The sequence below is a fragment of the Megascapheus bottae genome, chromosome 30 (assembly GCF_031878675.1).
Source record: "Megascapheus bottae isolate mThoBot1 chromosome 30, mThoBot2.hap1, whole genome shotgun sequence".
NCBI classification, from domain to species: domain Eukaryota; kingdom Metazoa; phylum Chordata; class Mammalia; order Rodentia; family Geomyidae; genus Megascapheus; species Megascapheus bottae.
The window spans coordinates 504,633-517,984 of NC_143538.1; the positions used below are offsets into that span (position 1 = coordinate 504,633).

At 52.3% G+C, this 13,352-nt stretch overlaps 1 protein-coding gene across 2 annotated transcripts in view; it reads left to right on the forward strand.

The window, feature by feature from the left end:
• The window catches only part of Rasgrf1 (Ras protein specific guanine nucleotide releasing factor 1), a 61,088-nt gene that overhangs the window by 44,112 nt on the left and 3,624 nt on the right, over positions 1 to 13,352 (forward strand). The window contains exons 16-24 of one of the 2 annotated variants that reach the window (XM_090321785.1): positions 629 to 754; positions 2,255 to 2,425; positions 2,626 to 2,735; positions 3,364 to 3,476; positions 4,103 to 4,163; positions 5,968 to 6,071; positions 6,761 to 6,845; positions 9,332 to 9,529; positions 10,981 to 11,060. In XM_090321785.1, coding sequence (XP_090177911.1) covers positions 629 to 754; positions 2,255 to 2,425; positions 2,626 to 2,735; positions 3,364 to 3,476; positions 4,103 to 4,163; positions 5,968 to 6,071; positions 6,761 to 6,845; positions 9,332 to 9,529; positions 10,981 to 11,060 — 1,048 coding nt within the window. The remainder of the gene's footprint in view (positions 1 to 628; positions 755 to 2,254; positions 2,426 to 2,625; positions 2,736 to 3,363; positions 3,477 to 4,102; positions 4,164 to 5,967; positions 6,072 to 6,760; positions 6,846 to 9,331; positions 9,530 to 10,980; positions 11,061 to 13,352) is intronic. The other variant, XM_090321786.1, reaches the window with a different exon arrangement.

The window sequence follows — 13,352 nt, forward strand, 5'->3', positions numbered from 1 at the left end:
TCATTCTTGAACATGGATTGTATTCCCCACTGTTACAGTGATTTCTTCAGCCCTTCTTCCTGCTTGTGCCACAACTTCTCAACCCAGTGTATTATTGTTATTGTTTTATTATTACTACAACTCTTATTCTTTTTTTTTTTTTTTTTTTTTTTTTGCCAGTCCTGGGCTTGAGCTCAGGGCCTGAGCACTGTCCTTGGACTTTCTCAAGGCTAGAGCTCTACCACTTGAGCCTCAGCACCACTTCTGACTTTTTTCTATGTATGTGGTACCGAGGAATCAAACCCGGGTCTTCATGCATGCTAGGCAAGCACTTTAACCACTAGGCCAAACTCCCGGCCCCACAACTCTTATTCTTTTATTAGGTTTTCTACACTCTTATCCCAGTACCAACACAAAGGGAGGGAGAGAGGGAGAGAGGGAGGGGAAAAAAAAATCCAGAGAAGTCCTGCTAGACAGGCAGCATATTGGAGTGTCCCCAGGTTTCTGGGTGATGTGAAAGGTTTTGATAAGGCCTTACCTTCCTCCGGTATGGCGCTGACAGCTCTGCTTGACTGTGAGAACTTGTAGACAGGAATGGGCAGATGGAAGAATAACTTAAGAATGGAAATCTGTCTGTCTTTCCTGCCAGACTCAGAAGTCTCCGTGAGAGAAGAGTCTGACGGTGGCCAGAGCCAGAGTGACGAAGGCGACACCGAGACATCGCCAACCAAATCTCCAACCACACCAAAATCCGTCAAAAACAAAAACTCTTCAGGTACGGGTTAGGATTCCCAAGGTTGGGGGGCTTCCGGACCCCCCAGGTCTGGGTATGGTTTTGTAGTATTCTGTCTTGTGCTGGTTCTGGGGTTTGAACTCGGGGGCCAAAAGTCCCCCTTGACTTTTCCACTCAGGGCAAGTGCTCTACTACTTGAGCCAGATATCTACTTCTGACTTTTTGTTGCATAACTGGAGATAAGAGTCTCCCAGACTTTCTTCCCTGGGCGGCTTCCCACTGGATCCCTCTGCTCTCAGCCTCTTGGGCTCCAGGTATGAGCCACCGTGCCTGGCTCCGAGCGTTTTATGAGTGACTCCTGTGGGCTGTTGAGTGACTCTTTCACAACCCCGAGGCTGTGGGTGCTGGAATGTAGGCTGGGTAGATTCTGTTTTTCTGCCTGGACCCCAGGAAACCACCCACGACTGGAGGCTGGAACTAGCTTAATCAGCTGATTCAGTGGCAGAGCAGGGTTTCTGGCTTCCTCCTGGGAGGGCTGGGATAGACGTGTGTCCTGGGAGTGTGTGTGTGTGTGTGTGTGTGTGGTGCACGTGCCAGTACTGGGGCCTTAATCCAGGGACTAAGGGCCGCCCCTTCATTTTTCCACTCAAGGCTGGTACTTTACCACTTGAACCACACCTCCACTTCAGCTTTTTGCTGATTTGTTGGAGATTGGAATCTCATAGACTTTCCTGCCTGGGCTGGCCTCCAGCCAACATCCTCAGATCTGTCCCCTGGTAGGTAGAGTGACAGACATGAGCCACTGGTGCCTGGCTTTTCTGAATCCTGATAGAATGCAGGCTGTAATCTACGGTTTGCTCTGGTGCCCAGCTACAGCCTCTTTGTGTATGTCTGCCTGTGTCAGTCATGGGGCTTGAACTGGAGGCCTGGGTACTGTTCCTGAGCTCTTCAGCTCAAGGCTAACACTGTACCATTTGAGCCACAGTACCACTTTTGGTTTTCTAGTGAATCATTAGAAATAAGAGTCTCATGGATTTCCCTGCCCAGGCTGGCTTTGAACCTTGGTCCTCAGATCTCAGCCTCCTGAGTAGCTGAGATTATAGGTGTGAGTTACAGAGCGCCTGGGTTCTCTCAGAACCTGTTATGAAAAAGGCTGGCCGGGTGCTGGTGGCTCACACCTATAATCTCAGCTACTCAGGAGGCTGAGATCTGAGGATCATGGTTCAAAGCCAGCCCAGGCAGAAAGGTCCATGAGACTCTTACCTCCAGTGAACCACCAGAAAACCAGAAGTGGCACTGTGGCTCAAGTGGTAGAGTGCTAGCCTTAAGCTGAAGAGCTGAGACAACGCCCAGGCCCAGAGTTCAAGCCCCCATGACTGACCAAAACAAAAAGTCTCATGGACTTTCCTGGGCTAGCTTTGACCTGTGATGCCCAGATCTCAGCCTCCTGAGCAGCTGGGATGACAGGCGTGAGCCCTGGCTCTGGGCCTGCCCCTGGGGTGGACCTGGAGTGGCTAAGAATGGAGCCCCTCCTCTTCGCAGAGTTCCCCCTTTTTTCCTACAACAACGGAGTGGTGAAGACCTCGTGTCGGGAGCTGGACAGCAGCCGCAGTGCCCTGTCTGCCGCCTCTGCCTTCGCCATAGCAACTGCTGGAGCCAACGAAGGAACCCCAAACAAGGAGAAGTACCGCCGGGTGTCGCTGGCCAGCGCAGGTACAAATGCAGACCCCCCCCCCAGGCACGGGGTGACAGCAGGGCCCTGTGCTGGGTGTTGATTAACACTGGCGCTGGTAACTCACACTGGTCACCCCAGCTACTCAGGAGGCTGAGATCTGAGGATCACGGTTCAAAGCCAGCCTGGGAAAGACAGCCTGAGACTCATCCCCCTCCCCACAACCCCCCCACCCCCCCAGCAGGGTTCCCCCCCGACCAACGGAACGGAGACAAGGAGTTTGTGATCCGCCGGGCAGCGACGAATCGCGTGCTTAATGTGCTGCGACACTGGGTCTCCAAGCACTCGCAGGTGAGGACACCCTGCTCACACACCCCTGCTCACACACCCCTGCTCACACCCAGCCCCAGCGGCTTCAATGCCCCATACAGGAACCAGCCGCCTGGCATTTCCCACGGACAACCAGGGGGTCAAAAGGAGAAGCCCAAGGGCGTCACCATGTCCTCAGAAGGACCTTCCCAGATTCCCCAGGACAGTTACCCCACAGAAGGAGGGGTCACCCCACCTCAGGTGGCCTGGGACACAGAGGCCTACCTCAGAGTCTCAAGGTCTTCCTGTGAGCCTGGCCCTGGTGGCTCACGCCCGTCATCCCAGCTACTCAGGAAGCTGAGATCTGAGGATCACGGTTCAAAGCCAGCCCAGACAGTCTGTAAGACTCTCATCTCCAACGAGCTACCAGAAAACTAGAAGTGGTGCTGTGGCTCAACATGATAGAGCGTTGGCCTTGAGCAGAAGAGCTCAGGGCAGTGCCCAGGCCCTGAGTTCAAGCCCCAGGACTGGCACCAAAAAAAATAAAAAGGCCTTCCTTGTGTGGGGGATGGCACAGGACTAGAAACAACCTCTCCCGTCTGCTGCCAGGCCCAGAGCACTGTGGGACGGCAGAGAAATACCAACCCCAGCCCCTTCCGGCTCCCCACAGGACTTTGAAACCAACAAGGCGCTCAAGTGCAAGGTGATCGGCTTCCTGGAAGAGGTCATGCATGACCCTGAACTCCTGACTCAGGAACGAAAGGCGGCAGCCAACATCGTCAGGTAAACCTGATTCTCCTAGACCCACTGGCCAGGGACATGAGCAGGGGTCGTTCAGGAAGACACCAGACAGGGACATGGCAGACCAGGCTGGGCATCTGTCCATCCCACCACCAGACCGTGATCTCCTGAAGGCCTAGGCTCACTGGACACCACAGCCACTCCATTCCTCACTGTAGAAAGTTCTGTTGGAGCTTGTCCCCACGGACAGGAGAGCCAGAAGAGCCAGAAGGAACAGATCTGTGAGGGAGGAGGGAGAGGGGGCTCTGGAAGAGGTTAGAGTGGGATGGAGTGCCAGTCCCAGGGCTCGAACTCAGGGCCTGCATCCTGTCCCTAATTTTTTCACTTAGCGCTGGTGCTTTACCACTTAGCCACAGTGCCACTTCCAGTTTTTTGCTGGTTAATTGGACCTAAAAGTCTCACCGACTTTCCTGCCTGGGCTGGCTTCAAACCCTGATCCTCAGATCTCAGCCTCCCGAGCAGCTGGGGTGACGGGCGGGAACTCCCAACTGGCAAGGACACTGGTCAGGGTTGGAGGTGTGGGGCAGCCGAGCAGGCATCGCGTGCCTGGGCTGGGGAAGCGGGGTGTCTGGGGTTAGGCTGGGGTTCACCTCCTTCCTGTCCCCCAGGACTCTGACGCAGGAGGAACCGGGAGACAACCAGATCACCCTGGAGGAGATCATACAGATGGTGAGCAGAACGGCTGGCGCCCCTGGCTCGCCCCCGCCCTCGTGCCCTCCCACCCATGGCTACCCAGGGCCAGTGGCCACCCAGTGCCACCACACCCATGGCTCAGATGCCAGCACAGCCAATCCATTATAATTCCAGAGACCAGACATCAGACATGGGGCAGGAAGAGCGTGGCAGGGTCTTGAACTCTCCATAGGCCGGGGGGGGGGGAGTCCTTCACCTCACCCAGCTTCTGAGAGCCCCCACTCCCCTCAGCTCAGGCCACAGCACTCCCATCTCCCCATCCATGACTGAAGAGCCATTTTCTCCCTGCATCTGCATCATCTTCCCTCTGTGTCTGTCTGTCTGTCTGTCTGTCTGCGGCCACATTTCTCTTTCATACGAGGCCCAATGTCAGATTAGATTAGAGCTGACCAGCACCCCATCTGCACTAAATTAGAACAACAGAGTCCATAGCCACATGAGATCACACTGAGCCAGGCATCCTAGCTACCGAGAGGCTGAGATTTGAGGATCGCAGTTCAAAACCAGTCAGGGCATGAGTCTATGAGACTCTTATCCCCAGTGAACCACCAGAAAACTGGAAGTCACACTTTGGCTCAGGTGGTAGAGAGCTAGCCTTGAGCTGAAGTGCTCAGGGACAGTGCCTAGCCCCTGAGTTCCAGCTCCAGGACTGAAACAAAAAGAAAAGAAAGAAGGCCAGATGTGAATACCCTTAGAGATGGTGTTGACCGCTGACCCAGGGGCTCTGGGTCATAACAGCAGGACACTGGGGCTGGGTGCTTGTCTTCAGGGCCCAGGACAAGAACATTGTCCCAAGAGCTAAACATCCCTGCTAGTGGCTTTGGAACGGCAATGCAAGGTGAACCTGCTATGATACCTCCAGTACCAGCTCACCAGCTACTCCAGAGGATTGGGGAGCCGGCGCTGGCCCGGGGCGCAAGTGAGATCTTATTTGAAAAATAACTGAAGTGGCCAGGTACCAGTGGCTCACGACTGTGACACTAGCTACTCAGGAGGTTGAGATCTGAGGATCGAGGTTTGAAGCCAGCCCACGCAGGAAATTCCATGAATCTCTTACCTCCAATTAATCACTGAAAAAGCCAGAAGTGGAGCCATAGCTGCAGGGGTAGAGTGCTAGCCTGGAGCAAAATGAGCTTACGGACAGTGCCTAGGCCCAGAGTTCAAGGCCCAGGACCAGCAAGATAGGTAGGTAGGTAGGTAGGTAGGTAGGTTGGTAGGTAGGTTGGTTGGTAGGTAGATAGTTAGATAGATAGATAGATAGATAGATAGATAGATAGATAGATAGATAGATAGATAGATAGATAGATAGGTAGGTAGGTAGGTAGGTTGGTTGGTAGGTAGATAGATAGATAGATAGATAGATAGATAGATAGATAGATAGATAGATAGGTAGGTAGATAGGCAGGCAGGCAGGCAGGCAGATAGATAAATGAAAAGGGCTGGGGGAGTTGGTTAAAGTAGTGAAGCACTTCAGATCTTAACAAAGATGGATGGGTGGGTGAATGGACAGACAGGTAGGTGAGTAGATGGGGGCGTGGAGAGATGGATGGGTGGATGATGGATAAAAAGGACATTACATTGAGCCAGCTAGGCTGTAAAGCGAGAGTCAGATGACTGGAGCCACTGGGGGCCAGTGGGCGACTTTACATGTATGCTGGGGTGACAGCAGCTTCCTGCACAGTGACAGGCCCCTCGCACACCAGGCAGGCCTTGTGCCTTCCTCACGCTCCATCCACCAGAGCCGAGCTGAGCGGCCTGACTCCATGCTTGGCTTTCACAGGCCGAGGGCGTGAAGGCTGAGCCTTTTGAAAACCACTCAGCCCTGGAGATTGCAGAGCAGCTGACACTGCTGGACCACCTGGTCTTCAAGAAGATTCCTTACGAGTGAGTGGGTGTCACCCTCACCCCCGCCCCCTCAGACATCCTCAAGCCATCCCCGAGCAGCTCAATTCCCCTCCTCATAGCGTCACATACATAGACGTTTCCAGGAGCATCTCCAATCCAGTCCCTAATTCTAGAGATCCAGAGCGTGCGTGTCTATACTCACACGTGGAGAGGCCAGCTTACACCAGTCATCTCAGCCACTCAGGAGGCTGAGATCTGAGGGTCGGAGGTAGAAGCCAGAGCCTAGGCAGGAAAAGCCATGAGACTCCTGATCTCCAATCAAGGAGCAAAAGGCCAGATGTGGAGGTGTGGGTTAAGTGGTAGAACATTAGACTGGAAAGAAAAACAAACAAACACCAGGGCCAGGAGTTTGGCCTAGTGGCTAAAGTGCTTGCCTAGCATGCATGAAGATCCGGGTTCGATTCCTCAGTACCACAGGCATAGAAAAAAGCCAGAAGTGGTGCTGAGGCTCAAGTGGTAGAGCTCTAGCCTTGAGAAAGTCCAAGGACAGTGCTCAGGCCCTGAGTGAAAGCCCAGGACTGGAAAAAAAAAATTTTTTTTTTAAAAGCTAAGGGACAGCACCCCAGGCCCTGAACCCTGAGTGCAAAACCCAGAAATGACACAAAATTTCACCAAATGGCAGCATCATTTTGTGAGGCCGACCTAACCCAGGCCTTCTGTCCCCACAGGGAGTTTTTTGGCCAGGGCTGGATGAAGCTAGAGAAGAATGAGCGGACGCCTTACATAATGAAAACCACCAAGCACTTCAATGACGTGAGTACCCGCGAGTCCATCCACCCAGATCCCGTCTCGAGCCCCAGCCCAGCCACCCGCCTCGTGTCGCCGTCTGTTAAATGGGTTGATTGTGGAAACATCGCAGCAGTGGAAAAAAGAAAGACTTCCCCTGCCTTGCTGATTTGGGGGGGCAGGAGAGGAACTGGGGCTTGAACTCAGGGCCTTTTGCTGTCACTTGACTTTTGGGCTTAAGGCTGGAGCTCTTCTATTTAAACCACATCTCCACTTCTGGCTTTTTGCTAGTTCATGAGAGAGAAAGAGTCTCATGGACTGGGGCTGGCTTTGAACTGTGGTCCTTAAACCTCAGCCTCCTGAGAACCTGCTGCTCTGGCCCCAGCCCCACCCACCCCGTGACTTTAATAAAGAGTAAGATTGGTCCCTTGTGAAAGCATCTAAGAGACGAGCACCCAGCTACCAGGACATTATACACACATGCACACACACACACACACACACACACACACACACACACACATACAAATGCAAACAACCACTCTCAGGAATCTTTTTTGGGGAAAATACCAAAAAAAAAAAATACAAGAGTTGGGAGTTGGGTGCCAGTAGCTCCCGTCTATAATCCCAGCTACTCAGAAGGCTGAGACCTGAGGATTGCAGTTCAAAGCCAACCCAGGCAGGAAAATCTGTGAGACTCTTATTTTTCCAGTGAACCATCAAAAAGGCCAGAAAAGTGCTGTGGCTCAAGTGGTACAACCCAAAAGCTCAGGAACTACACCCAGGTCCTGAGTTCAAGCCCAGGCATAGAAAGAAGAAGGCAGAAGAAAAAGAAAAAGAAGCATCACAGAGCCAGGATGCTGATGGCTTAATCCTGTAATCCTCTGGAGGCTGAGCTCTAAGGATCCCATTTTGCAGCCAGCTGGGGCTAGAAAGTCTGTGAGACTCTGAACTTCAATTTATCAGAAAAAAAAAAAAAAAAAAACCTAAAGGGAAAACACCCTGGCTCTGAGTTCATGGCTGAGAACTGGTACTATATATTTTTAATTATAACATTTAAAATATAATATATAATACATATTACATATATTTGTATTTTTTAAAAAATCCTGTCCTAGCAACTTGCCACACTTGGCAGTGCTCCAAGCCCTGAGCCCAGGGCCTTGCTTCATCCCAGGCGCGTGATTTCCCTGAGATCTTTGCCCCTGGGAATATTTATTCCCGACTTTGATCATTACCATAAGCAGGCTGGCAGGGGCCCTCGTGGCTGCCAGGAGAGGCCCGCAGAGGAACTCACCCCATCCCAGAAGGTCCCTGGCAGCCAGAGCGAAACAAGAAAGACTGGGTGTTGCAACATCAAGGAGGGGTCCACAGAAGCTTGGCCCACAGAACAGCCTTCCAGGCCTGCACCCGGCCACTCCCTACTCTCAGTCCTGTGCAAGGATGACACAAATACGAAACAAGATTCCAAGTCAAAACAGGCACAGTGGCTCACGCCTGCCATCCTAGCTACTGAGAAGGAGGCAGAGACCTGAGGGTCGCAGTTCAAAGCCAGCCCCAGCACAAGAGTCCATGAGACTCTTCTCTCCAATGAACCATCAGAAAACCAGAAGTGGCACTTTGGCTTAAGTGGTAGAGTGCTAGCCTTGAGCTGAATAGCTCAGGGACTGTGCCCAGGACCTGAGTTCAAGCCCCATGATGGGAGGAGGCCAGGGATGGGGGGAGAAAAAGCCTTCCCAGGGAAGGAACAATCACAAGACCTTGATCTCCAATTAACTAGCAAAAAGCTGGGAATAAAAGTGTTTCCCAGCCGAACACTGGTGGCTCATACCTGTCATCTAGCTACTCAGGAGGCTGTGATCTGAGGATCAAAGTTCAAAGCCAGCCCAGGCACTAAAGTCTGTGAGACTCTTATCTCCATTTAACCACCAGAAAACCAGAAGTAGCACGGTGGCTCAAGTGGTAGAACTTTGAGCTGAAGAGCTCAGGGACATCACCTAGGCCAAGTTCAAGCCCCAGAGCCATCACCCCCTACCAAAAAAAAAAAAAAAAACTTGTGAGGCTTCTTAGTAGTAAAGTTTTGGTTTTGGTTTTGGTTTTTTTCTTTCTGTCTGTTGTGGGGCTTGAACTCAGGGCCTGAGCACTGTCCTTGGGCTTTCTCAAGGCTAGAGCTCTACCACTTGAGCCACAGCACCCCTTCTGGCTTTTTCTATGTATGTGGTACCAAGAAATCAAACCCAGGTCTTCATGCCTGCTAGGCAAGCACTCTACCACTAGGCCAAACTCCCAGCCCTAATTATTACTCATTTCTAATTTTTCTTTTCCTTATACATTTGAATTGGCTTTTAGTTCATATATATATGTATATATATTTATATATATATATATATTTTTTTTTTTTTTAGGGTTTTCCACATAGCACTTCTATCTGAAAGGAACGATTGTTCTTCAGGATTCTTACCCCTTTTCCTTTTCTTCCCTTTTCTCTCTTGTCCTGTTGCACGGGCTTAAAGATCAGTAACCTGATTGCGTCTGAAATCATCCGCAGCGAGGACGTCACGGCCCGCGTGAACGCCATCGAGAAGTGGGTGGCCGTGGCTGATATCTGCCGCTGCCTGCACAACTACAACGCTGTCCTGGAGATTACCTCCTCCATGAACCGCAGCGCCGTCTTCCGGCTCAAGAAGACCTGGCTCAAGGTCTCCAAGCAGGTGCGGCAGGGGTCTACGTCCACTGAGACCCCGTACCAGATCGGTGGAGGAGAATAATTAATAATCACCATAGGAATCGTAGGACCGGGAGCATGGCCTAGTGGTAGAGTACTTGCCTAGCATGCTTGAAGCCCTGGGTTCGAGTCCTCGGTACCTCATACACAGAAAAAAAAGCTGGGGGAAAAAAAAAGTTGGAAATGGTGCTGTGGCTCAAGTGGTAGAGTGCACACCATGAGCAAAGGAAGCTTCAAGGACAGTGCCCAGACCCTGAGATTAAGCTCCAGAGTGGAAATACTACTACTACTAATAATAATAATAAAGTAGATCAGGCACAAGCAGCTCACACCGTCATCCGAGCCAATCAAGAGGCTGAGAGCTAAGGATTGTGGTTCCAAGCCAGCCTGGGTAGGACAGTCCATGAGATTCATGAACTAACTAGCAAAAAGCTGAACGTGGATATTTGGTTCAAATGAAAAGGTACCATAAAGCCAAGCAAAGAACTCAAGACCCATACCAACACACACACACACACACACACACACACACACACACACACACAGAGTAACCTCAAAAGTGGGAAATGGGAGCTGGGTTTGATGGCTCAAGTGGTAGAACACCAGCCTTGAGCAAAACATTTTAGGAACCCACACAGGCTCAGCGTTCAAGCTCCAGGATGGACAAAGAAGAGCCCGCGTTCCCAAGAAGGCCTCCTGACTTTCTTTGTCTCCCTAATTTTACCCTGTCTTCTGCTTTACAGTATTTTGGGGTTTTATCTCGTTTTGTTTTGTTTTTGTTGTTGTTTGCTGTGGTTGCCTTTTTTTTTCCCCCCGGGGCTTGGACGCCTCACACTTGCTTAGCTTTTTCCACTCAAGACTGGTGCTCTACCATTTGGGCCACATGGCCACTTCTGGCTGTTTTGCTGGCTAATGCATTTTTTTTTTTTTTGGTCTGTCCTGGAGCTTACACTCAGGGTCTGGGACTGTCCCCGAGCTTTTTATGCTCAAAGGTAAGTGCTCTACCACTCTGAGCCACAGCTCCACGAAGATAAGCATCTCATGGCCTTTCCTGTCCGAGCTAGCTTTGAACCGTGATTCTCTCAAATCTCAGCCTCCTGAGTAACTCAGGTGACAGCCGAGAGCCACAGTGGCCGGCTTCATTCTTGTTCTCGATTCCTAACTTTGGGTGGGGTTTCCTGGCACAGCGAAGTCTCAGCGTGGCCTCTTCGACCACCAGATCTCAGAACCCCGGTTTTGAACGCTGCAGCACACTGTAGCCCTTCCTGTGTGCCAGTGTGTGTGTGTGTGTGTGTGTGGCGGGGGGACCAGGCCTGTCTCCTCAGCAGGCTGGATGGTCAAGAGCTGCCTGGCCCAGGCAGCCCCAGAACCCCTTGCAGCTGGGACCCCATGGAAGCCTGGTTTCCGTCTGTTACTCAGTACCTCTCTTCCTTCCAGACAAAAGCTCTGATCGACAAGCTCCAGAAGCTTGTGTCGTCCGAGGGCAGATTCAAGAATCTCAGAGAAGCCCTGAAAAAGTAAGTTCTCTATCATTTTGTTGGGCTTAAACACCCCCCCATGCCATGACAGAGCAGGAGGTCTGTCTGTCTGTCTGTGCGTCCATCCGTCCGTCCATCTGTCCCATTGTCCACCCACGAGACCACCCTCCATTCTTCCAAGACCACAAAGGCCAGTCAGCTGTGCCATCCACCGGCTGCCAGGAAAATTACAGGGTATGGTGGCACTGCCAAGGGAGGGGGTTACACAAGGGGCCCTGGAGTCCCTGAGAGCAACACAGCTCTGGAGATGAGGGGTTCCTCCCCCTCCTCCTCCCCTCCTCCCCTCCCCCTTCTCTTTCTCCTCTTCCTCTCCTCCTCCTCTTCTTTCCTTCTTTCTCCCCCTTCTCCCTCTCCTCCTCCCCTCCTCCCCTCCCACCTCCTCTTCCTCCTCCTCCTCATTCTCCACTTCTTTTCCTCCTCCTCCTTCCTTCATCTTCCTTCTTTTTCCTTCCTCCTCCTCCTCATCTTTTTTCTTGTGTTGAGATGGGTTCCAGCGTGGTGGCTCATGTCTGTAACCCAGCTTCCCTGAGGTCAAGATAGGGCGGCCAAAGTCAGAAGGCCAACCCAGCCCATGAGAATTCAGCCCCCGGTCTGGTGGCTGTCAGGGTGTTCTCCCGAGGGCCACCACCCAAGGGCTACCTTCCCCCTCCTCCAGAAACCCCAAGATGCCCTGGGAGAGCCTGGCCACCCCTCCCCTCCTCCTCCAGAGACCCCACACCACGGGGACCCCACTGTCCTGCAGCTGGAGTCTGGGCAGTCCTGACAGCGGCCCTGACGTCCTGCCCACCCCGCCTGGCCAGCACTCGTCCTCCGGCCTCCCCACCTGCTGTGCTCCCATCCCTGATCCCATCCTCCGTCCTCCACCCCGTCCCCCATCCCCACAGTCCACCTGCACAGCCTGACCATCGCCATTTTGTTTGTGTCCTCAGAGTGTTTCCCATCTGTGCCTCGGGGCTGCCTCCTCACCCGGGCTCCCCGAGCCTTCCTCACCGCCCGCCCCTGCCCAGCACTGTGCTATCCGCTCCTCACGCTGCACCTCACGCCTCCTGGCCCATTCTGTCTGCGTCCCCTCCTGCCTGTCCCCTGCCCGCCCCAGCTGTGTAAGTGCCTCCCTCATCCAGCGCCCTGCACCAACCTTCCCCTGCCGGGCTCCAGTGCTCACACCAGGAAGACTCAGGGTTCAAAGCCAGCCTAGGCAGAAAGTAGGTGAGACCCATCTCCAGATAACGGAGGAAAGCTGGAATTGGAGGTGTGGCTGAAGCCATCCTTGAGCAGTAAAGAGCCCACTGAGAATGTGAGGTCCAGAGTTCAAGCCCCAGCACCAGCCTTAGTCCCAGCCACCTTCCCTGCTCTTTGATCCTGTTCTTGTTCTAAAGAAGCCAGGATGGGACTGGAGCGTGGCCCCGTGGCAGAGCGCCGACCTCGCATGCATGAAGACCCGGGTTCAATTCCTCAGTACCACATACATAGAAAAAGCCAGAAGTGGTGCTGAGGCTCAAGTGCCAGAGCGCTAGCCATGAGAAAGTCCAAGGACAGCGCTCAGGCCCTGAGTTCAAGCCCCAGGACTGGCAAAAATCATTTTTTGTTTTAAAAAGGGAGGCACCTCCACCCTCAGGCCTTGCAGGCTTCTCCTCAGCATGGGGCACCCTACGAGACAGACAGGCGTCCTGCCACCCCCATCCACCAATCTTTTCACGACAAGTGGGCACATGGCTCCCTCCTGCCACCCCAGGACCTTGACAGCAACGATTGTGGGTCCATGGTTCAGAGCGGGGCACCATGGCTCATTCTTGTAATCCCAACTACTTCAGGTCAGAAGACTAAGAAGATCACGGTTCAAGGCCAGCCTGGCCTAAAGTTAGCTGCCAGAGAGTTTTTTTTTTTTAATTAAAAATTTGAGAAGAAGAAAATTAGCAAGTCATCTATCCTCCGTTTCCCTAACACCGATTATACTTTTCCTTTCCCATGCTTGCCAGGCACGGATGCTCAGCCTATAATCCTCGCTTCTCAGGGAGCTGAGGTGAGGGGATCACAGGCAGAAAACTCAAAAAGACCCTTATCTCCAATTATCTCCAACAGCAAAAAGCCCGAAGTGGAGGTGTGGCCCAAGTGGTGTAGCACCAGCCATGAGCAAAAAAAAAAAAAAATTATCTAAGAAAAAATCGCCAGGCCACCAGTACCAGCACACACAAAATATTTTTTATTTAAGTCACTTATTCTCCAGTAGCAACATTAGCACATTTACTGTAAATACAGAAACAGGATTCCAAT